The 22907-nt window shown below is 37.8% G+C and overlaps 2 protein-coding genes across 12 annotated transcripts; one reads left to right on the top strand and one right to left on the bottom strand.

Moving 5' to 3' along the window:
• The first annotated feature begins 533 nt into the window (after positions 1-533).
• On the top strand, positions 534-5619 carry hnrnph3 (heterogeneous nuclear ribonucleoprotein H3 (2H9)). Of its 6 annotated transcripts, none has more exons than XM_081350451.1 (10): positions 534-602; positions 1496-1605; positions 1698-1853; positions 2247-2390; positions 2847-2985; positions 3639-3814; positions 4431-4636; positions 4739-4874; positions 4982-5038; positions 5157-5619. In XM_081350451.1, the coding sequence occupies exons 2-10, from the start codon at positions 1518-1520 to the stop codon at positions 5228-5230; spliced, it is 1176 nt and encodes a 391-aa protein (XP_081206577.1). In that variant the 5' UTR covers positions 534-602; positions 1496-1517; the 3' UTR covers positions 5231-5619. The 6 variants fall into 6 exon arrangements, with proteins under 6 accessions (XP_081206577.1, XP_081206575.1, XP_081206579.1 ...); XM_081350449.1 differs by having other exon boundaries at positions 3639-3829; XM_081350450.1 differs by having other exon boundaries at positions 545-602; positions 1502-1605; positions 3639-3829.
• Positions 5584-21850, bottom strand: rufy2 (RUN and FYVE domain containing 2). 6 transcript variants are annotated; one of them, XM_081350434.1, is made up of 19 exons: positions 21722-21849; positions 21215-21301; positions 15618-15791; positions 15086-15203; positions 14640-14741; positions 13138-13261; positions 12985-13049; positions 12769-12834; positions 12605-12674; positions 12427-12528; positions 12009-12125; positions 11749-11916; positions 11519-11616; positions 9600-9719; positions 9361-9490; positions 8828-8922; positions 8694-8742; positions 8438-8518; positions 5584-7386 (listed from the first exon to the last, which is right to left on the bottom strand). In XM_081350434.1, the coding sequence occupies exons 2-19, from the start codon at positions 21288-21290 to the stop codon at positions 7243-7245; spliced, it is 1899 nt and encodes a 632-aa protein (XP_081206560.1). In that variant the 5' UTR covers positions 21291-21301; positions 21722-21849; the 3' UTR covers positions 5584-7242. The 6 variants fall into 6 exon arrangements, with proteins under 6 accessions (XP_081206560.1, XP_081206558.1, XP_081206559.1 ...); XM_081350432.1 differs by having other exon boundaries at positions 21215-21326; positions 21722-21845; XM_081350433.1 differs by lacking the exon at positions 21722-21849 and adding an exon at positions 21428-21557 and having other exon boundaries at positions 21215-21326.
• Between the last annotated feature and the right edge of the window lie 1057 nt (positions 21851-22907).

Below are 22907 nucleotides of genomic sequence, written 5' to 3'. Positions count from 1 at the left end.
CAATAGTGTAATTACACAGTAGAAAAATAAAAATATGAATACATTATAAACATCTATGTAGCCTACTCAATAAGTATATTGTATCAAATGACTAATTTAAATGTTAGTACATTGTAATTTGCAAGGTTGAAATTTTCACTGTCAAAAACTCATTTATTTGCATGATTTACATTTTATTTATTTTCTCTGCATTACTGTGTTAATGGACATTCGTAACTTATATTTAAGGGGGAAATCTAAGTGGAATTAGCTTCACTGGCTTTCTTTACTTCCCACAGCTGTATTTGTTTGTATAGAGCTGCAGATTCTCTCGCGGTAGTACACATGGCTCTATTATGAGTCTGGGGCGTTCGAATGTGCCACCCTGCAGTATTATAGAGAATTAAATATAAGCCTAGTAATTATATTTGATGATTCCTCAATCCTCAATCCTCCGTGGCTCGTGCCACATGCGCTTGAAGCCTCTGCTCCCACGTCAGGCCGTTCTGCGTGCCTGCAGCGAGGTCAATGTCCTCTGACAGGCGCGTTCTCGCGAGACTTTGACAGTTCGACACTATCTGGACTATCCGTTCAGGGTTACCTGAGAGGACAGGAGCTTGACGGTGAGAAGTTATTCGATATTCATGCACATATGGCTTCATATTTAACTTTGTATGTATAAGTTGACCATTTACATTTAATAGTAAATATATCTTGTGTACTTTGTATCGCGGAAGTGCTGGTTTTCGTCCTAGAAACTGATAACTTGTCGTTCGTTAATTCCTGTCAAGCGAATATCTCGCTAATATTAAAGTCGTTTTGATTAAAGTTCACATGCCAGTTTCGGTTGTCGGCTGCGGTTAGCTTGACACATGACCGACCTGCTTTTGGAATGCTCTATTTAACATTTGCCATGTTAGCTTGCTCTTAAGTTTAAATACAAGGCAATTGTATTTTGACAGACCGGGTTTGTGGTTGTCTAGCTAGCTAACTTAATTGACGTTTAATATAAGATGTCAGTTGGTTTATACTAGTCAGTACTCCTCTAACTTCACCAAAACGCTGCATTTGTGTGGCATGTCATTATTGTTGGTCTTTATCTATTGACTGAAGCTTCTGACTTTTGACAACATGGCTGTGTCTCTAAACATAGTGAACTGCCTAACTAGATAGCATTTTTGGGCGTGATACAAGCGTTCTAACTCTCCTGAGATGCCCAGAAATTATGTTTGGGTAACTTAGGCAGCTTACTGGGTTTAATACACAGTCAAGTTGTCAAGACAGAAAAAAACTAATACAAACTATTTTGAATGAGTAGTGACTAGTTAACACAGTGCTGTCTAGCTAGGCAACTCACTGTGTTTGATACACTGCCAGGTTGTCAAGACAGAAAAAGACAAATGCAAACTATTTTGATTGAGTAGTGACTAGTTAACACAGTGCTATCTAGGTACGCATTAGGCAACTCACTGGGTTTGATAGCACAGTCCATGTTTTACACTAATTTATTTTTCAGATACAGACCTGACCAGGTAAACATGTCTCATAATGATGAAGGATATGTGGTGCGGATCCGTGGTTTACCCTGGTCATGCACACAGGAGGAAGTGGCCTCCTTTTTCTCTGGTATGCAAACACTCAAACTGAAAGCATCTTTTGTAGCGTTCTGTGTTTGAAGAAAAAGAGATACAATTGCCATTTTCTTTGTTCATTTCCAGATTGTGACATTGTAGGGAAAGTCAACGGGGTGTGTTTTACCTTCTCCAAAGAGGGAAGGCCGAGTGGAGAGGCATTTGTGGAGCTGAAGACATCAGAAGACTTTAAAAGGGCTTTGGCAAAAGATCGCAAATACATGGGTCACCGTTATATCGAAGGTACACTCTTGTCCGCAATGTAGAAAATTCTGTAATTGTGTAATTGTATTTAAAGCCAACATTAAACTAAAATTGGCCATTCTTATTTTTTATGGAATAACATTTTTACATTCATGTACTCTTATTATTTTATCAAAACATAAACGTCCCCTCCTCCTCTCGGCTCCAGCAACCTTTCACTCTCATTATTTTGCAGCAATTAGCAAATCACAATACACCAGACAATTCCTGATAAACACAAACAAGTACCGCCCTACATTTTTACATTTGAGAATCAAATCGTGAAAGCAAATTTCATACCGACTTTAAATAGCACAAGTTAAACCAGATGAGATGTCTGCACATTTGTACTTGTGTTAAAACATATTGTCTGCCTCTTAACTCTTCCCATAGTGTTCAGGTCAAACCGTAGTGAGATGGATTGGGTGCTAAAACGCTCTGGTCCCACAGACTATGACAGCGGCAGCGGTTGCATGTTGCGTCTCAGAGGACTGCCGTTCGGCTGCAGTAAAGAAGAAATTGTACAGTTCTTTTCAGGTACATCTGTTGTTTCACTTCATCTCCTCCTAGACTTGAAGGTATAGCTAGGAATCTTTGAGTTGTGTTTTCTGGGTTGTGGTGTTTAAATTGTGTCAGTGCTTCCTGGAAAAGTTTATCATGCCTTTTATACAGTCAGTCAGATTATATTTTGAAGGTTTTTCTTTTTATATACTCTTTTAACTCTCATATCAAACTATTATTGAGCATGTTCTGGTTGTTTTTAATGCTATTTATATATCGCCAGCAACCTTGAGACAGCTGTGCTATGATTTCTTGATTGATTGTCTTATAATTTCATGGATTTATCCTTTGTGTTGTGCTCTAGGGCTTTTTTGTCTGCCATAGGGAATGATTTAGGGGCTCAATTGGGGGGGGATGTCTTTTCTGCAGATGAGAATGTTGCGGCTCTTTAACATGTCTCCCCATGTGGGGTTATTTGTCCTTGGGTTAAAGGGTTGAAAATCGTGCCAAATGGGATAACATTGCCGATGGACTACCAGGGGAGGAGCACAGGGGAAGCCTTCGTGCAGTTTGCCTCAAAGGAGATAGCAGAAAAGGCTCTGGGGAAACACAAGGAAAGAATAGGGCACAGGTGGGGCCGGCAAGACTGGGCTGGGCTGGGTGCTAATGCTATCTCTAAATGTGGGGTGGGGGGGTCATGCATCTTTATGCTCTGGAAAAAGATGGTTTGATCATGTTATCACTCTTGGAATGTTTAATTTCACATTACACTGTCATAAGGGGGCAAAAAAAAGGCAATCAGCAGAAATATGATTTCATAATGTCGTTGGGCAACACGTACTGCAGAAGCAAAGGAGCCTTTTTTCATAACAGGCACTTTAATATATTTTTAAGATTCTGTTTCAGTCCAAAAATGGCCTTTAGATGCAGTTAAATTTAGATACAGTTGAATGTAAAGCCCGTTCACATCAAGAACGATAACTATATTGGTGTCCACACCAGCAGATGATCGATTCTCTGTGCCGTTATTGTTATAGTTGTGATGTGGACTTGATCTTTACCGTTAGCATTATAGTTATTGTCCTTGGTGTACACGGCCCTTTATAGTACGGGCAGCATTTCAGACATTTGTTACTTTTCCCTCTGGGCAATACCTGACAATAAATTGTCAGTTATTGTGATGAAATTAGTCACTGGGCCCCAAATACTGTCTCTCCTCATTTCTGTTAAACATTCAACAAGCCTGTAAGTTCATTAACGTGTTGCATTTCAAAATAAACTCAGGTACATAGAGATATTCAAAAGCAGCCGAAATGAAATGCGTGCATACTACGAAGTACCCCGGAGGATGATGGGACAGAGGCCTAGTCCATATGACAGACCCATGATGGGACGCGGGAGCTTTTTTGGGACCGGGCCTGGAAGGGGAGGTGCCGTCCTGGACCAGATGCGCAGTGGAGGTGCTTACAGTGGCGGTATGCTACTTAATTAGTCTTTAATAATAATTAACAGATGGGTAGTAACCGATAGAAAGGTTAATTCACAAATGTTTTTTTTTTATTTATTGAATTAATACTTTTATTTAGCAAGGGCACATTAAATTGACCAAAAGTGACAGTAAAGACATTTTTAATGTTACAAAAGATTTCAAATAAACGCTTTTTATTTTTTTTATTCATCAAAGAATCCTTAAATGTATCACTCTTTCCACAAAAATATTAAGCAGCACTACTGTTTTCAACATTGATAATTAGAAATGTTTCTTGAGCAGCAAATCAGTATATTAGAATGATTTCTGAAGGATCATGTGACCCTGAAGACTGGAGTAATAATGCTGAAAAGCTTTGCATTACAGGAATAAATTAAAATGTATTGAAATAGAAAACAATTTTCAGTGTTACTGTTTTTGATCAGATAAATGCAGTCTTGGTGAGCTTAAGAGACCTCCTGCAAAAAAAAACACTTTTGAATAGTTGCGTATTTGCTGACAGGAAGTGATTATATGTGACTTAGCTATTATTGACTGTCTATTGCTTCAGACCTCAAATTAAAGTATTGAATTGTCTCCTTCATAAGGATATGGTGGGTTTGACAACTATAATGGCTTTAACAACTACTGCTTTGGTAACGGCGTGTTTGAAGAGCGTGCGCGTGGTGATAGAGGAAGAAGAGGAATGGGGGATCATGGTTACAGCAGCGATTCAAACTCAGGCTTTCACAGCGGCCATTTCGTGCACATGAGAGGCCTACCGTTCCGTGCTACGGAGGCAGATATTGCACATGTAAGAAACACCACAGTGTTGCCGTTTCTTATGGAAATACCCTTACAATATTTTAAAGTAAAGTTTTTATTGTCCTTGTGTAAATGTTATTTTCTTTTTCAGTTCTTTGCCCCTTTGAACCCTGTGAGGGTGCACATTGATGTAGGACCCAATGGAAAGTCTACAGGAGAGGCAGATGTTGAGTTCAGATCTCATGAAAATGCGGTGTCTGCCATGTCAAAGGACAAGAATCATATGCGTAAGTTGTTTTCATTTCCAAACCTTTGTCTTTGTCAAATTGCATCACTGTCCTTATGTTTTTTTGTTTTTTGCATTATCCCATTTATCATTGCATCCTCTTTGTAGAGCATCGTTACATTGAGCTGTTCCTGAATTCAACTTCAAGTGGGCCGTCTGAAATGGGTTAGTATGACTGTAAAGGTTGTTATTATTTAATAGTTTTGTTGAAGTTTATGAATGAGAAGGTGTGAAGCAAACATTCAAATGTGAGTCTTTTGTTTTGGGGCCATGAAAACTGCAGGTCGCGGAGGAGGTTTCTATGGCAACTCTGGTGGCATGGGCTCTCGAGGAAGTGGACTAAGGGAAATGTACTGAGGATGCTTGCAATACATGCACTTTTCAACCCAAAGTTGGAGCTTCCAGCTTGGAAGATCTTTTTGTACGGATGTTTCAACATGTTCCTGAGAAAATTAGCTGTTGCATATATATATATATATATGACCGGCTACTGTACATTTTGCTTATTGAATTTTATATTACATATTCTGTGTTGGTCTAAGATATACTCTTTGTATGTATTTTAACTCAAAAATGTTATGAATAGCTTGATTCCCAAGTTTTGAGTGTGAGATTGCACTTTTAAAGCAATAACATCATTTTGGATGTTTACCTGTTTTTTGCTGCTCAGTAAAATTTCTAAATGAAACCTGTGAAATGTACACATCCATGGAATAAAACCTTTTATTGGTATATTTTATTTTTAACCAGAGAATGTTCATTGAAGACAACTGTCGTGTAAGAATAAAGTGTGATGTCTTGGTTTTGATTAGAGCTAGATCGAACAAATGGCAACAATCATTTATATATTATATTTTCCAGTACACAAGAAGATTTGTGTAGCTCGTTCAAGTTTTGTTTTCTAGTTTTTTTACACTACCGTTCAAAAGGTGGGGGCCAGTAATGAGTCTCTTCTGCTGGTCTTTAGTGTCACTTTTGATTGCTTTAACCCTATAAAGCCTACTTTATATTTCCAAGGCCTCTAAACGATCAACATGATCAAAAGCTGTTCACAATCTATTACATTTATATTATTGGGAGATATAGAGTGATAACTGATATTCATATGCATGTTATGCAAGTCTGCTATATTATAAAAATATTTATTTACATTAAAAGCTTTTCACACTTTTTGGGAATATAAATATCAGCAGCTGCACCAAAGTGCATATTTTTTTCTCAGTTTGGGCCTCAATAAATTTGAGGTGTTTTTTCCTCAAGCTCAAACTCCACATTATCCTATATCTTAGTATTTAAGCCACAAAAGCCAACAAAAAACACTTACAGGTGTAATAAAAAAGGTTCACGGAACTCTTACATTTAAAAAGAAATAAGATTTTTCTGTCAGGCTTCACAAGGTTAATGTGTCCTTGCTGAATAAAAATGTTAATTTTCTTCAAAACAATGTTTTGCACAACAACAAAAGAAAAAATCGTACTGACCCCAGATTGAAGGGTAGTGTGTACAGTATGTACCTCAGCACCAAAATATTAAGGTCCTATAAGATACATCACACAAGAAGTGGAATTATAATCAACTTTAGTGGTTTAAGGCATATGTACAGTTCATTCATAAATCTCACATTTAAGTTAACAGTTGTATTTTGAAATTTTTTAGACAAAAGTTATCAGAAATACTCAAAGTGAGTAGTGTTCCAGTTCTGTGCCAAGGAAAATCTGCAATTGTGAAATACAGAATTGCAGACGAGAAACCTGACCATATTCAGAACATAATTTCTGTGCTATTTGATGTGAATCTATCTCAGTCATGCTTGAGTGGCACTGACAACATTTTTACTTGTATATACACACATTTTTTGACCATCAAGATTCAGGGAAATGTGTCAAATCCCTGTTCATCAGTTTGGCTCGTTATACAGGCACACATGAATGTAAGGTTCTTTCAACTGAATTTGAAATATAGTTGCTCAAGAAATGACATCCCTTCAAATAACTGCATTTGCTTACTTTTGACTCGTGAGGAATGAAACCTGTTCATCCTTCATATATCAAAAGTATATTTACAATGCATGGGAGTGTTATACTAATATAAATAATCTAAATCTGTCGACTTGCAGCCCAGATGGAGGGATTCAGAGTCAGTAATCCATTTGTAAACTCGTTTCTTTCATTGCGCACAAACACTGCATTGGCCATCTGCACAAGTGCCATTAAGTTTGCTCTGTGTCAAAAGGCTTTTTCCTATGTGAAATGTAAACTTCAAACAGAGAAACGGGTGCATCCATTTTGGTCACTTCGACGATTCGGGACAGCGTAGTGTCTGATTTAAAGCTGATTTTGGCCTTGTGGCGATGTGCTGTCATTTCTATCTTATGTTGCATTGGAGGAGCAGCGCTGGAGGAGCAGAGCGTGGCAGGTGTCGCAGACTCTCACGGGTTTAGGTGAAGCGGGAAGCGGGAGCTCATTATCTGAGCAGGCATTGCAGAAGATCTCCCCACAGTTCCTGCAGTGATGCTGTTCAAAGACAAACAAGAGATCATGAGGGCATTCAATTAAAGGGCTAGTAGTGTTTTTTTTTTGGATCAGACTCAAAATGAATCTTCACAAATGTCTAACTGGGATTCATCCAAACAGTTGCTGTGGGGAATTACTTTTTAGCTGTTTTTCATGGAAGAAAGAAATATATAATGCAGAAGTTTTCAGGCAATCACACCAAGGATGATAAATATAATGCTAAAGCTTTGTAAATTCTATGAGAATAGGGAAGTCCACACTACAACTATAACGATTCACTAGTTCGCCTGCCCGTTCAGCCTTAAAGGTTAATAGTAAACAATCTTGGCTTGCTGTCCTTGGAGGAGGCTCGAACCCAAGGCTCAGCTTGAGCTCCCGAGTTAAAACCCTCCTAGGATGGAATGGCGCATAAGAGGATAGAGATCATTTACTGGAGGAGAAGGGGAGGAGGAGGGCTGCCGAAAGAATTTGTCAATGAGATGGCGTGGTGTCTGCTGCTTATATAGTATGCTCGTAATTATGATTGACAGGACTGAATGTTTAGTCTCCTCCCGAACCTACGTTTTGACCTTCATTTATTAGTGTTGTCAAAAGTACCGACTTTGGTACCAAGTCAGTACTGAAATTTAAAAAATGTGACGACACCAGCATTTTGAGTGCTGTTGAACGGATTCTTAAACACCTCTGATCTGATTGGCCATTGTGTTCACGCGCTGTGATTGGCTACAATGATCAACTCTTCAAAAACCTTCACAGATGGCTTACACAGATACACACGGGAGCGTTTAAAAGCAGGCGTCTATCAGTGGATCCATAATATAGATTCACAATAAGATCTATAACATGCATTTAAAATGACATCAAGGTTTGTCAACTCAGTGTTTCATTCAAGTGTCATCTAATCTTCATCTGGAAATGTTTTCCAGTTCATAAATCCAATATCGTCTTTGTGCCAGTACATTTTTTCTCTTTAGCGCAGTTGAATTAGTGTGGATGTGTGAGAACTGACAGCAAGCTGTTGTGTTTTACAGAACTGCATTTTGATTCAGACCTTTCTTCTGGAGATTGAAAATTCCTTCTCACAAAGCTTGCAATGCGTAGCATCTTTGTCCTTCAGCCAGACCTGTCCACCCTGAAATAATTTGTTTATTAATATGAACATGTGGGACAAATGGACTGATTAAACTTTGATAATTCTCTTAAAAATGAAACACTGTGGTGGTTTCAGATTACTTTGATGTATAGCATGGCACATGTCCATAAAAACATTTTGTTTGTTTTATCTGAAACGATGATTAAACGCAAACCTGAAGTGCCTTGTTGGCTTCTTTTATATCTTCAATTTTCAACTTTGACCTGAACAAGAAAAATGTGTGCATCAGTAAAAGAATAACATGATTTGAAGGCTACCAAATGGCACTGATGTTTAAATCGTACATACTCGCTGAGTTTGCAGCCCAGTTCCTCCAGCGCATGTTCCTGCTCCTCACAAATCCCCTTCAGCTGCGTGTTTTCATCCTGCAACCTGTGAAACTCCTGAAAGGACATGAACATACATCAGAGCCCAAGACAGGCATCCACAAAGTAGCATATGAAATGATACAATCACCTTAGTCCTCATACAGATTTATTGCGGCCTTAAAGAGAAAGACTGTCATCAGTTACTCACCCTCAAATTGTTTCAAACCTGTATGAATTTCATTCTACTGTTGAACACAAAAGAAGAAATTTTGAAGAATATGGTTAACCAAACAAAAGAAAATACTATGGAAGTCAATGGGGACCATCAACTGTTTGGTTACCGATATTCTTCAAAATATCCTCTTTTGTGTTCAGCAGAAGAAAGAAATTCATACAGGTTTGAAACAACATGAGGGTGAGTAAATGATGACAGAAGTTTGGGTGAACTATCCCTTTAATGGTTATTAGATTCATCTCTCTCGCCATAATTGAGACAGGAGCAATTCATCTCACTTTTTTGAGTCCGTTGATTTGCTGCGCTTCATCAGCGAGTTGGGCGATGGTCTCTCGTTCTCTTTCTAATTCATTCTGTAACGTCTGCCGCCAATCCCTCTCTATTTTCAAGTCTGTTTCCAGCTGCATCCTAAACGGAAAGCGTCAACTAAAATCATACTATTTTCCACTTCAGCATCTTAATAAATGAGACTCTAATTCGAAATGAGCCGCATGAACTTGCTCGTTGCAAAACTTACATTTGCTTCTCTCTCTGGACTATCTGCTTTTGGAGACTGTCAGCTTTGTTCGTGAAGTCCTGCTTGAATTTGCGCACCCCGTCTTCGGCACTGGCGCGTTCCCTCTCGGCATCCTGCAATCTGGTGTAATTCAAACCAACTGGGTAAAACTACGGCTCTGAATGTAATGGAATGGACGGAGATGTATTGGAACATATGGGATATAAAATAAAAAGATGGCCATAATTCAACAGCCAAGACAGAGCGGGAACAAAAACAGAGCCAGATGACAGAAATGTTGTGCTGCGGGAAAAGCCAGAAAGCTGAAATGAGTTTGAAATTTCATACGGGTCGAGGTTACTTTAGATTTTTAACTTTTTTTTGACAAATAATTCACCAAGTAAACAGGTACGAGTAGTTGAAAACATCAAATTTATTGAAGACTGTGATAAAAGCCATGTCATAATAGTGGTTTCTTTGACTGTTAAATGTTACAGGTAAATAATTATGCTATAGAACCACAAGAAAGATTTGCTCACTAAATAGTATGTGGAAAACAGTAACCATCATCAAATAAAACTTAAAAACAGGCTAGTGAAAACGATCAACTCGTCACTTTTCAAGAACACTGCATCGCCACACAACTAGTGTTAAGTAACAAAGAGTAAATTTATCTTAATATCAGAAGGAAATATCTTTGACAAGTTTGTATTGGTGCTCGGTATCTGTGCTAGCGCATTTTACAAACGACATAGCGAGAGTTCTTGTCTGGCTGAGTAGGTCTTTGTCGCTATTCGTTGATTGAGGCGAAAACATGGAATTAGAGGAAGGGAGAAGATGAGAAAAAAAGAAATGAAAAGGGGAACAAAAAGGGAAAGAGGATGTAAATATCAGTGAATTTCAAATTCATCTCAAAGCTTTGAAAACTTGTTAAGCAGTGCAGTCATAAAACATCAGAAATACGATGGCGATAAATCAACGGAGAAGAAAGGGAAGGATGATTTATGTGGACAGAGAAGTGGACATGACAGCACCACATCACCACAAGAAAATAACACAAATGCTAAAGGATGAGCGGTTAGATGAGAGAAAGCCATTCAATGAGCCTTCAAGTCAAATCAAGCATGCAAAGTCCTTTGGATGCTATCAGGTATCTAGACACTCAGAAAACCAGTTCCACTGATGAAACAAAAGCACTGATGGTTCTGACACCATCAGTGCACACTAATTTGATTTAGTCTGTAAAAGCAGATATCATCATATCCTGAAATACATTTACACTGGTCAAACGTTTGGTGTCTGTAAAATTTAAAAGTAGTCTCTTCTGCTCACCAGGGCTGCATTTTTTTCAGAAAAACAGTAACATTTTGTGAAATAATATTGCAATATAAAAGAACTGCTTTTTATTTTTAATACATTTTAAAATGTAATTTATTTCTGTGATGGCAAAGCTGAATTTTCATCAGCCATTACGCCAGTCTTCAGCGTTGAATTAAATCATTCTTGGTGGTTTTTTTCAGGATCAAGTTCGAAAAGAACAGCATTTATTTGAAATAGAAACCTTTTGCAACATCATAAATGCTTTTACTGTCACTTTTGATCAATTTAAAGTGTCCTTGCCAAATAAAAGTGGTAATTTCTTTAAAAAACAATCTTACAGACCCCAAACGTCTGAACTGTAGTGTATATTCTATTATCTGCAAATAAAAACCTTCATTTGAATTGAGCTGAAACAAAAGATTCCTTAAACTTTGAACTGACCACAAATGTTTTGAATAAAATTTGTTATATACATTGAATTAATAAAGGTTAGAAATCAGGCTATTTAAACACTTGAAACACTCAAAAATGATTAAAAATGCTCTTAATGCACTTCAGGAATACGATGACCAAACGTTATGCTCAACATGATCGAAAATAAATCAGGAACCGCTTCTTACCTTTGCTCTAGTTGTTTCATGGTTGCCGTTATTTGATTGGTCTTCTCCTCCAACCGTGCGATCATGTCATTTTTTTGTCTCATGCCGTCATCTGAAGACTGTTGATTATTATAAATAGCTTGATTACAACATATTTTAACCCCAAATTGTGAAGAACACTTAATAAATAAACGGAGCAATTCCAGTAGGGTCCTCACACCATCGGTGCTCGGGCCCCAATTATGTTTTACCTGCATTTTTTGGTACATCTCCACATTGATGGCTTTAACTTCATCTAACTGGTGCCGAAGTCCAATCAGAGTGTCTTGTTTTTCATGAATGTCCTTTTCCAACAGTTTCATGGCCATCTCCATCTCCTGCTTCATGCTCACCTGCACAACCAGCTCGTTCTCCACATCCTTGAAGCCACAGATATATTCAAAAACAGGTTTGACCTCTTTAAGTGCCACCGCACAATCTGAACAGCAGGTACATTTTTATATAAACAGACCTGTCTGAGCTGACATTCTTCTTTGAGTTGGCGTCTTGCCTCGTTGTACATTTCATCCAGGCCCTGCCTTGACTGCTTGTATGTATCCAGCTCACAGTTCAAATCTCCTTCTGCAAGCTGAATAGAGAGTACATAATATATATACATGAATACATGAATATAGTGTATGGCTTGGAGGAGTTGAAAAGGTGTGGGGGGGGGGGGCTCATGAAATATACTTAGAAAAAAACTAAATATTTTCCAGATTTAGACACATTTATAATATTCTCTATAATATGGGGAGATTTAGGGGATCATAAAAACTTAATTATATTATTCAGGGACACATTAAATATTACAAAATGTGCACATTAACTACTATCTGCATCTCTTAATGCCCACTGTATACAATATGTATAATACAAACATATAACAATACCTCAAGACGCTGTTGTGCTTTCATAAGAATTACAGAATTTTCTGTTCTGAGTTGGTGGTTCTCTTCCTGTAGTTTAATGATGTTGTTTTTTGCTATTGCCAACTGTAATTAAAAAAAAGTTAGTATTTAGTGTTTCTATTCCACATATCAAACTTATTTTTCTGAAATCCAACAGTACCTCTTCGATGAGTTTGGAGTTGGACTTTTCTAACGACTCCACGCGTCCCTGTAAGCCGTGAACTGTAGAACTTAAAAGACAAAAGTTGTAGATAAACTTAATCTGTTTTGAAAAGCAATAATCACTCATCTTAAATACAGTATATCACAAAAGCTTGAACTTACTTCAGCTGCCTATTTAATTCTTCGACATAATTCTTCTGATCCAAAATAGCTGCAATTTGTCCATTTCTATTCAAAACATATTTATGATGGTTATTCATACTGAATAATACATCAAGGTTATTATAATGATTTCATGTAATAAATTAATAAAACATTTATTCAACTTAAATGTCCCTTCACATTAAAATATGTTGTCTACCAAGTATACTTTTTTACCTTTCTTCACTTCTATAGTCATCGATGTCATTCTTTAAGTACATGGAGAAGTCTATTACACCAACCTGTGGATTCCAATACAAGGCATTAATATTTCTCAAACAGAAGCCAGACGGCAGGTAATTAAAAATGTCCAATATACAATCTTCATACTTGTGTATCGAGGTCCTCGCCCTTCACACATAAGTTGGCATCTATGACGTTAAGTCCCACCAGGAGACCAACGATGACGGCTCCCTCCTCCTCCAGCATCACTGCTGAGTTCTCATAGAACTCACTGAACACACACATAAACAAAAATAAAGACAATTTTCTATTATCTAAATTCTGGCTCCATTTTTTCATAATCTGAAACCTCAAACCTCTGAAGAATCCACACGGTCTATTAAAACATAAATATCCTTGCCTCATATTGATCATGTGTTGTTTTTCCATTGTAAAAATTGCGTTATGTTAAATGTGTTGTGTTCCTGTGACGCACAATGATATTACATTTGATATTACGATGACATTTAACTGTTTCATTATTTTAGTTCTGACAGAATGCGCAAAGGTAATACATTTATAATGAATATTTATTCTTGTCTTTCGGGTGTTTGTAAACAGTGATAATGTATTTTGTGGGCGGAGCCTACCGGTAGGCAGAATTTTTTTTACTTTTTAATACATTTTAAAATGTTAAATTAGAAACCAGATATATTAAAAAGTAATAATATTTCACAATATTACTCTTTTTACAGTATTTCGGATCAAATGAATGCAGAAATATTAAAACATCTTAATGACCACACACTTTTGAATGGTAGTGTATGGTCGAACATTATTAAAGTTAGAGCTTATTTAGAGATATCAGCCGAATGGCTTAGTGCAGGCGCTAATGGATCCAAGGTTCTATCTCGTAAATTAACCCACTAATAATGCCCAGAATGGTACCAAACTTTTACAGTAGTAAAAATAGGCTCTGTACTCATAAAACGAGGCGTTGGAAAGTTTGTAAGTACATCGGGGGTTTATTTAAATACTTGCCTGATGGCTCATGCTAACGCTAACCCGGACGTCGAGGTAACTTCCGTGATTTGGGAAAAGCCTGTAAAAGTCCTTTGCATTGTAATACTTGCCCATTAGGCAAGTATTATTTAAATAAACTCCTGATGTACTTACAAACTTTCCAATGCCTCGTTTTATGAGCACAGAACCTATTTGTACTACTGGAGAAGTTTGGTACCGTTCTGGACATTATTAGTGGGGTAATTTACGAGATACAATCTTGGATCCATTAACGCCTGCACTAAGCCATTTGGCTGATATCTCTAAATAAGCTCTAACTTTAATAATGTTCGACCAAGGGAAAAAAGGCTTCTGGGGGGGGTGTTTGGCTCGAGGTCATGGTGCAAAGGACCCTAGGTTGAAATTCCTCCGAACCATCCCTTTAAATCTCAGTCAGCAGAAGTGCTTTTATTAGACAGCGACATGTGATGCACATTGCACACCCTCTAGCAAGCACAGCTCACTAAACTCTGATACCCTGAGCAGGAAACACAAAACTCGTTTGTCTCAGGCATCTTATCACTTCTCTAATCACCAATTCTCCCCCACAACTATTGTGACAAAGGAAGAAAGAAAGAATTAAGGGTATAGAAAGGAAAAAAACTAACCTAAGTATATCTTTCCTGGTGATGAGGAGACGGAGGTAATCTGCCAATTTCTTCTGCATCAGTGCCAGTCTCAGCCATGCTCTGGCTCTGCCCAGTGGCGTCCTAACAAACACATACAACCATTTTCAGGATAGACAGACATACAGACAGTGATATGCATGACTCTGGAAATAGGCTTAACTTGCAGTTGCAAGTTTCAGTTTGATCAAGGAACTAGAACTGAAATTAGCACTTCCCTATTTTGCAAGGCACCTCTTAGTGTACTGGAGAATGAGTGCGAGAAAGCATGTGTATATTTATAATATAGCGGACTTGATTGATAGTTAATCTGCTTTTGTATTAGAGTCTTTGAACAATTCATTTAGACCTAAATAAAACTGCAGATTTGCATGCAAACTAATCAATGTAACTGTAAGGCCGAAAATTATATTTAGTTCTACACATACTTGAGGCCAGGAAGGTCCCGTACACTGGCTGCGATTTCGCCTGCTTCTGGGCACAGCTTCTCAACCATCTCCAGAGGCCCCCACAATGACTTGTTGTACCCAAGAAACGATTTCTTCACTGGGAGATGAAGACAAACGCGTTTGTTAAACAACTCAGGGCTACGATCTGGCATACAGAGCATGCAAAGATTTTGATGAAACGCCATTCAAAACAGTATTCAAATTATGTGGCAGAAATAGTTCACTGGACAAGAACCTCAGATGATCTGACAGCTGAGAATGAGTAAAAAAAGCATTTCCTCATTTTATTTTCCTATTATAAAGTTACAAGGCATAACATTAGCTGCTATCTGTCTGGTCCATAAGAATAACACTAACATAGGCCTATGGAAATATATAAGAGATATTGATAACAGAGAATATTTAACTACATCAGCTATCCTACCAAAAAGCAAGCACATAAGAACTTTCAATGACAATTGGTTAACAGATGGTTCTCTAAGGCTGGCTGTCTGATGATGGTTGAACATACCTTTGAGACCGTGCTTAAGGCAGTGCTCCATGACAACAAAGAACTGTTGTAGAGGCGGATAGTCAGAGTCCAGAGTTCGTCCAAAGCTCAGAGCCGACTCGATCAGGCCTTTGATGCTAAGCTTAGCCATATTAAGCAAGTTTGCTCGTTCCATTGTCATAGGATCTCGTAAGGCTAGAAGACACAGCCCACAGACAAATATATATCATACCAAAAACGACATCATCATAGCCAAAATCAAGTTCTTGTGGTTCAAGAACATTTAAAACAAAAAACAAGTCACACTCATCACAGCATCACAGCACTTCAACCTCTGGCTGTTTTCTTAGGACTAACATGTGACCACACTTTGAATTATTGAGTTTAAATTTTAACAAACCCTTAAAGAGCTTTAGCTGGTTTTGACTGCACTGTCATTCACCAGGCCTTAACAGCAACACTGTTAATAAGCAGTACTTTTTATATTTTGTGTTTACTGCATAAATGAATGTAAGTTGTATCCTTATCAGTTTTGACATGGTGATACATTGGACCCTGTTTTTAACCATCAGGCCAATCAATAATTCTTATGCAAACATATTCAGACAGGCGCTGTCAAACAAGCATACTGGCACTGGTAATCTACTTCCCGCTTATGTTGTTGGTTCCCATTGCCACTTTATTTGGTCTAAGAGAATGAAGCTTTATTCCATTAGACTTCTGGGGTAAATAACTTAAATAATAATATATCACTAAAATAATATATCCTCTGTTTAATAACCTCTTATAATTATAATTATTATTAGTTAATCCATTCACTATCAGTTTGGCTATTTGTCATTGGGGAAAAATACCAATCATGACAAATCAACAGCATACTGATTTGACTGACATGCCTATCTCAAAAACAAAAAAACATTCTACACATCAACTGTATGAATGACCTGGTGCTTAGTAGTTATAAAACACCCAGATTTATTATGCACAAATGAATACAAAACAACAAGGTACTCTTCATGACATCATGCCATTATGACATCATTCGGAAAATGATGTATGGCAAGCCATTTTAGCATGTTCCTTGAAAATAACTATTATCTATTTTTGTTTGACTATGCATGTGGAAATTTGGCTAATCCTTGACGCAATCAAGGAAAGCGATTTTTAAAAAATCTAATATTTAATGCTTTTTAAAATGTTGTAGATGTATGTAGCAAATGGGAGTCTATAAAATGATTAGCCCCTTTCACACACTAATCCAGGTAAATTACTGTAAAACAACCAGAATGACTTTACCGGTAAATACACAAATATGCTGTTCACACAAACAGCAACATTCTGGCTTTTTACCGGAAAGAGACCATGCACACATCAGCACCAAAATACCAGTAAACTCTGTGATGTCAGTCATCGGAAATTATCTTTAAATGCCGCGCCGTTGTCTTCATCCGCCCGCATGAGGAGAAGCACTTTAGTTTCTCTATCTGTTCACTTTGACAACATTTTTTGACATCTGAGTGACACGCATAAAGGGAGGATAAAACAGAACGCGTGTTTGCTCTTAAAAACACCAGATGTGCATAATTGTATCCAACTGCAGAGCCACAACGCTGATGAATGGAAAAGAAGAATGGGTATCGAGCGCGACATGTTGAAAAAACTGTGAGACGTGGCGCAACGGTCAAATATGATCATCTGGCGCATATTTATATAAAATAACTATTAGAAAGCTTTCTGTAAACAGCACGGAGTAATCACGTCATCTCCATACACATGTATGTGTTAAAGGGTCTATTGACTATTTTGAGACAAAGATCTTGTTCATGTTTTTTCAGTTTCATAATTAATATGATAAATAGCTAGCTGAATTTTCCATTTGTTGACGATGATTCAGACGATAAATATCATATATTAAAGGGATACTTCAGGATTTAGCATTAAGCTTTGTATTAGTAGAAAACCTGTAGTATTTTCGAATTACCGTGCTTTCCACCCTCATATCCCCCTGAGACAAGAGATTTATGTATTTTTTGTCTGGAAAAAATCCTCCGATGACGCAAAAATCGTCATTTTGCGTCATCGGAGGATTTTCTGGCCAGAGGCTAAAGACTACAGCCAGTAGAAGGCGCTGTCCCGCATGTTTTCAGCCCGCCCATAGGAGGAGGGATCTCACTCACAGAATGTACACACAGTCAGCCGTCTTTCTCTGGAAGCTAAACTAGCAGGCTTTTGTTCTGTGAAAAAAGCTGAGTAGTAGGAGAAAGCTGAGTATTAGGGGTTACCCATAGACTGTAAAAAAATAGGGGTTACCATGCTCTTTTTCCCAGACTTGTCCGGCGGGTGAGATCGTTCAAAATGTCCGGGATTCGGCTTTTGCTTTCAGCAGTCGCCATTCATTGTTTACATGCACACCTTTTGTTTTAATCAAACTGAATTCATTCCGATTGGTGAATCTGAATGTAGTGTTTACATGAACGCTTAACAAGTGATCGGTTGATGTGCGTTTTACCATTGCTAAGAAAATTCCCACTCATCCGTGAGAGATACGAGACCGGCGCGTCTCAGTAGTGACGCCACCAGCCTCGCGCCGATCTCCCGCGGCCGTCAGCCTCGTCCTGCTCGCCACAGTTAACATGATGAATGGCGACTGTAGAACGCAAAAGCCGAATCCCGGACATTTTCGGCGATCTCGAAATCCCTGGCAAACTCATCACGGAGTCACAATAGTAGCCTAGCCTTGTTGTTTTCAACTGCGCTCTCTTACCGGTAGGCGTGGCCTCCTAGGGCAGTGAAGCAAGTGCATTCTGGGAGTTGTTGTCTTTCATCCACATAAGCCAAAAATACATTTTCTGGCTTTTCTCAGTCTAGAAAGCTCCAAATTCAAAAATTTCTTCACATTTCTTCTACATAAATGACCTATTTTAAATACACATTCATCTTTCCAGAGGTGAAGTATCCCTTTAAGTTGGGTGTCCACCTTAGAGATAATCACCATATTTCTAATGAAACCCTCACATTTAAAAATATGATATTACTCATATTATATAATAAAATATATGTTTTGTTATTTCTGTAAAGCTTTGTTAAATTATTATGGCATCTTTCAATACTTTCAGAATCTTTACTTTTTAAAATAATTTTGTTTCTGTATTTTTAATGATAGTATATTTATTTGAACAAAAATAAATTATTTAATTTATCAAAATAAACAGAAAATAATATAAACTTTGCTAAAGTGGTTGTTTTGATTAAGTATTAACTTACACGTATTAATTAGCAACAATTACAATACAACTGTATTAGAAATGACAACTAACTGGAAAATAATTAGTTCTGTATATTATTTAATAAATCAATTCTAAAACTGTATTAGAATTTTTTTTGTCAATAAAAATAAGCACTAGAAACCAAAAAAAAAAAAAAATAAATTCTAAGGGGTTTTTTTTTTTTTGTCTTGGATTTAGTTTTCAGCAATAAATGTTTGAACGGCTTGCCATACACCTAAGGCTACGTATGAACAACACGGGCTTTAATGTCATCTATAACCTACCCTTGGCACCCCATTCTTCTGAAAAAGGCGATGTTTTAGGCTCTATCACTTTGGGCAGGACGTGAATGCCACCCGAGAAGGTTTCTGACGCTTTTCTGGCTAAAGCGAATATGGGCGCCTGCCATCTCCCGTCTCCAGATTTCATGGCAGCGCTGCTCGCTTTCTCACCGGCCGCTTTATCCTCCTGCAATCTGAGGATACCGAACACTTGCGCTCTCTCTTTGTTGCTCTCTGCTTCCGCCAACACAAGGTCCTGTTCTGCAGGTGTCGCCATCGTTAAAGTGAATATCATACAGTTTAGGATAATGCTTCACCTAACGACCACGGCTGTGATGTGTTGAGCGGCATTGATAAACTGTTAACGACGAAATTCAAGCGCTTTCCCATGTGATGCTCCTTGTCAACGCCCCAAAGGCGACGTTTGTTTTCCATTCATATGGTCATCATATCTTTGGAGAACAAATGGCTAGATTGTAGATTTGTTTACACCCGAGCACTCCTGCACGATCCGTCTGCAGCAAAGGGGTGGTGTCATAACATTAAAAAGACGTAATTCAGTGGAAGAGTATGGATATACTACCCTCTACCGCTTGTATGTAACATTGTCCTGGAAAATTATGAAATATTCACTGGTTACCAGTATTTCTTAAATTATTATGTTTGTCGTAATGGGGGGAATAAAGGAAATTGGTGGTGTTTCGTTCGTGAAAGAATAGGCTTGTTCTTTTGTTCTTGTTCTAGGCTTGTGTTTTTAAACAAATCTTTTAAGTGTGGACACATTTTTCTCATCTGTGCACTTCCATGCACCATGTTGTTTCGATTTTGTCTTTGAAGAAAGGATTGATAGTGAATCAATCCTTTCTTCAAAGACAAAATCGAAACAACATTGCTTAAATTAAGTCTCTTAGTAGATTTGTTAGCACACATATTTAGCCTAAATAAATTATAGGCGACTCGTTTCACTCGTGCTGCCTCAATATAGTAGGCCTACTTCTATATAGGCTATGTGAAAAACACTAGGCCGCAAGAGTAGTATTAGTGGGTTCCATTTTTCCTCAAAAGTGGGAAATTCTTTGATCCCAGTGAAAACCTTTAACTTGAACGCCCCTCAAGTTGGAATTGCGACTGCAACTCGGGAGGACAGCAACAACCCCAACTTTAGAATCTAATATGGCTGCTCAGAGCATAAACCATAGTGAAACAGTAGTAATATATTGTTTATTAGCGCTTATGTTTGTCTGTCTCAATAAACTCAGTGGTGCACACAGTATCCTACTATCCAACCTCTATTTGTGGACATGATACTGGACATTTCTGTGCAAAATAATTATGTGTTTGCATTCCAAAAGAGCAAGAACAACAAAGGTTTGCTTGGACGCATCCATTAGTTTTCCGACCTGTTTACTGGAAGGTCAACTCGAGTGTGGCATCATTCCCAGCTCCGACATCCCTCTTCCGAGGTAAATGGAACGAAGCATATGTCGGAATTCATATTATTAAAAAAACATGAGGCAAAAAGTAGCCTACCCTAATGACGGCTCACAGAAGTCACTTTCAAACCAAGCACCTTTCTGTTTGTCAATGCTTTGTGACTAACTTGAACCCAACATCTACGTTGGGAAATTCTTCACCCTCACGCAAAATTCGTGATCGTGTGGATTCCTTTTAAAATGACTGGATTTAGTCCATGAAAGTTCACCAAACAACATTAAATGTGTCCGCACCTTATAAAAGTAACCGAAAGGGCCACTGAACAAATCAATAACTCTTTTTCGTGAATACTCTCTAGTTATTCGAGTCACTGGGATGAATCAAAAGTTAATGAATATAAAAGTAGCTGCTTTTTATTAGTGCAAGTGTTACTCCCACAGTTCTCACACTGAGGAAATAAAAAATTGTGCTTTAAAATAAATGCTAACAACCTCACTAGTGCTGAGTCATTACTATTCTCCTTGTAGACTATGGGTGTCACTATGCCAGTAACAAAAGTGTAGGTCTGCAGTTCCAGACAACTATAACTATACACTTTGTGTATTTTAACTTAGTATATTAAGCTCTGGAGGCTTACCTTGACTGTAGGCCAAACGCTCCATACTTTCGCTATGTGTGATGCCCCATCGGTGAAGGCTCTGAGGGGAATACATGTCTGGATCCACTGAACACAGACAACATACTTGGTTCTAAATGGATGGATATACATGTTTAACAGAACTAATAGCACACCTTTTAACTGATTTAAATGTTGCAGGAAATAAAAGCTGATTGTAATACAGTTGCTGACCAACAGTGCATCACAAACTCAAGTTGTTTACTGCTGATCTGCTCTCAGGGTCTGTCTGGCTATCATATGACTCTGATTTCCTGCACCACTGTCCCGCCTCACATGGAAGGGAATGTATACACATTCAGTCTAAACAGACAAAACACCTTACGATTTCAATGCACATCACATTTAGAGCTAATCACAACATGAAATCAAACATCTTCTGTTTTGTCATCTTGGTTAGACTCTGACTTCTGCTTTAAAATGTTACTGAATCACTCAGAGGTGCTGAGCAAAATAGTACACACTTACCCCTGTTAAACCCACACCCTTTTCTGGTGTTCTGCTGGTACTATTGTGTCGAGAGAGCTGACCTATGCCTGTTAGGTGAGGTGCAAGCATTTGCTGCATTAGCGGGCAGTTGGGAGGAGGAGATGTCTCTCGCTGGAACAGAACAGTGCATTGGGTGCAGGGTGGCAGGGGCGGTCAAACAAAGGGGGCGGGACATGTGAACATGCTGGCCGGCCAATAAATGTGGAGCTACAGGCTATTCAGGAAGTGGGATTCTGAATGAGACTGCACTCACTGCCAGGATATGAATGAGCACATAAACGTGACAGGCATGCCACTGGCTATTATGCATAATCCTTTTTAGCATATTGCAACTGCATTTTGTGTGATGATTGTGTGACATGTAAATGGGTGCACATATCACAGAAAATAATGAATTTATACTACTATTCAAAGTTTTGGGAAAGAAACTAATGCTTATATTCAGCAAGGATTCGTTAAACTGATATATACATCAGTTTAACGCATCCTTGCATTTTATTCATTAAAAAATCCTGGAAAAAAATGCATCACAGTTTCCACAAAACAATTAAACAGCACATAAGAACATAACCAAACCAAATCTAAATATTAGAATGATTTCTGAAGGATCACGTGACACTGAAGACTGGAGTAATGATGCAGAAAATTCAGCTTTGCCATCACAGGAAGAAATTACATTTCAAATATATTAAAACAGAAAATGTATTTTAAATTGAACTATTTTTACTTTCTGATTAAATAAATGTTTTGTCTTGGTGAGCATAAGATACTTTTTTTTATAAAACATTTGACCCAAACTTATTAAAGGCAGTGAAGGGTTTTCCACAAGGGTAATGCCATCTGTGATCAGCATGTTTTTGTTTTTTTGTTAGATTTGTCAAGAAAAGACTGCAAGATAACAGGGTAGAAATTCTCAGGTTGGCCTGTTGTTAATAAATGCCATGATTTTATTAAAAGACTTCCATGAAATTCAATATTAAAATCCATCTCCTTCTATGCCTGATATTTAACCAGAAGATGGCAGTGTCCTCCAAAAACAGTAGAAATCTAATGTCTCTCAAATTAGATCTTGCAATGAAATTTATTATTATTAGGGGTTCAAGCATGAAGTGCTGAAACCCTATTGTAATTGTAAGGATTCGTAAAACGCATCGTGCAGGGCAAA

Source organism: Scardinius erythrophthalmus (genome assembly GCF_964197995.2).
Source record: "Scardinius erythrophthalmus genome assembly, chromosome: 21".
Classification (NCBI taxonomy): domain Eukaryota; kingdom Metazoa; phylum Chordata; class Actinopteri; order Cypriniformes; family Leuciscidae; genus Scardinius; species Scardinius erythrophthalmus.
This window is presented reverse-complemented; position numbering and strand designations above follow the sequence as displayed.

Bases quoted from the DNA above. Each gene is read 5' to 3' on its own strand.
- hnrnph3 (XM_081350448.1), top strand. From the start codon at position 1,470: ATGTTTTACACTAATTTATTTTTCAGATACAGACCTGACCAGGTAAAC. The intron at 1,606-1,697 runs GTATGCAAACAC...GTTCATTTCCAG, and splicing joins AGTGGCCTCCTTTTTCTCTG to ATTGTGACATTGTAGGGAAA. The intron at 4,875-4,981 runs GTAAGTTGTTTT...TCCTCTTTGTAG, and splicing joins AAAGGACAAGAATCATATGC to AGCATCGTTACATTGAGCTG.
- rufy2 (XM_081350431.1), bottom strand. From the start codon at position 19,438: ATGATATTCACTTTAACGATGGCGACACCTGCAGAACAGGACCTTGTG. The intron at 12,126-12,426 runs GTATTGTTATAT...CTCTCTATTCAG, and splicing joins AAGCACAACAGCGTCTTGAG to CTTGCAGAAGGAGATTTGAA. The intron at 9,491-9,599 runs GTAAGTTTTGCA...CTTTCCGTTTAG, and splicing joins GTCCAGAGAGAGAAGCAAAT to GATGCAGCTGGAAACAGACT.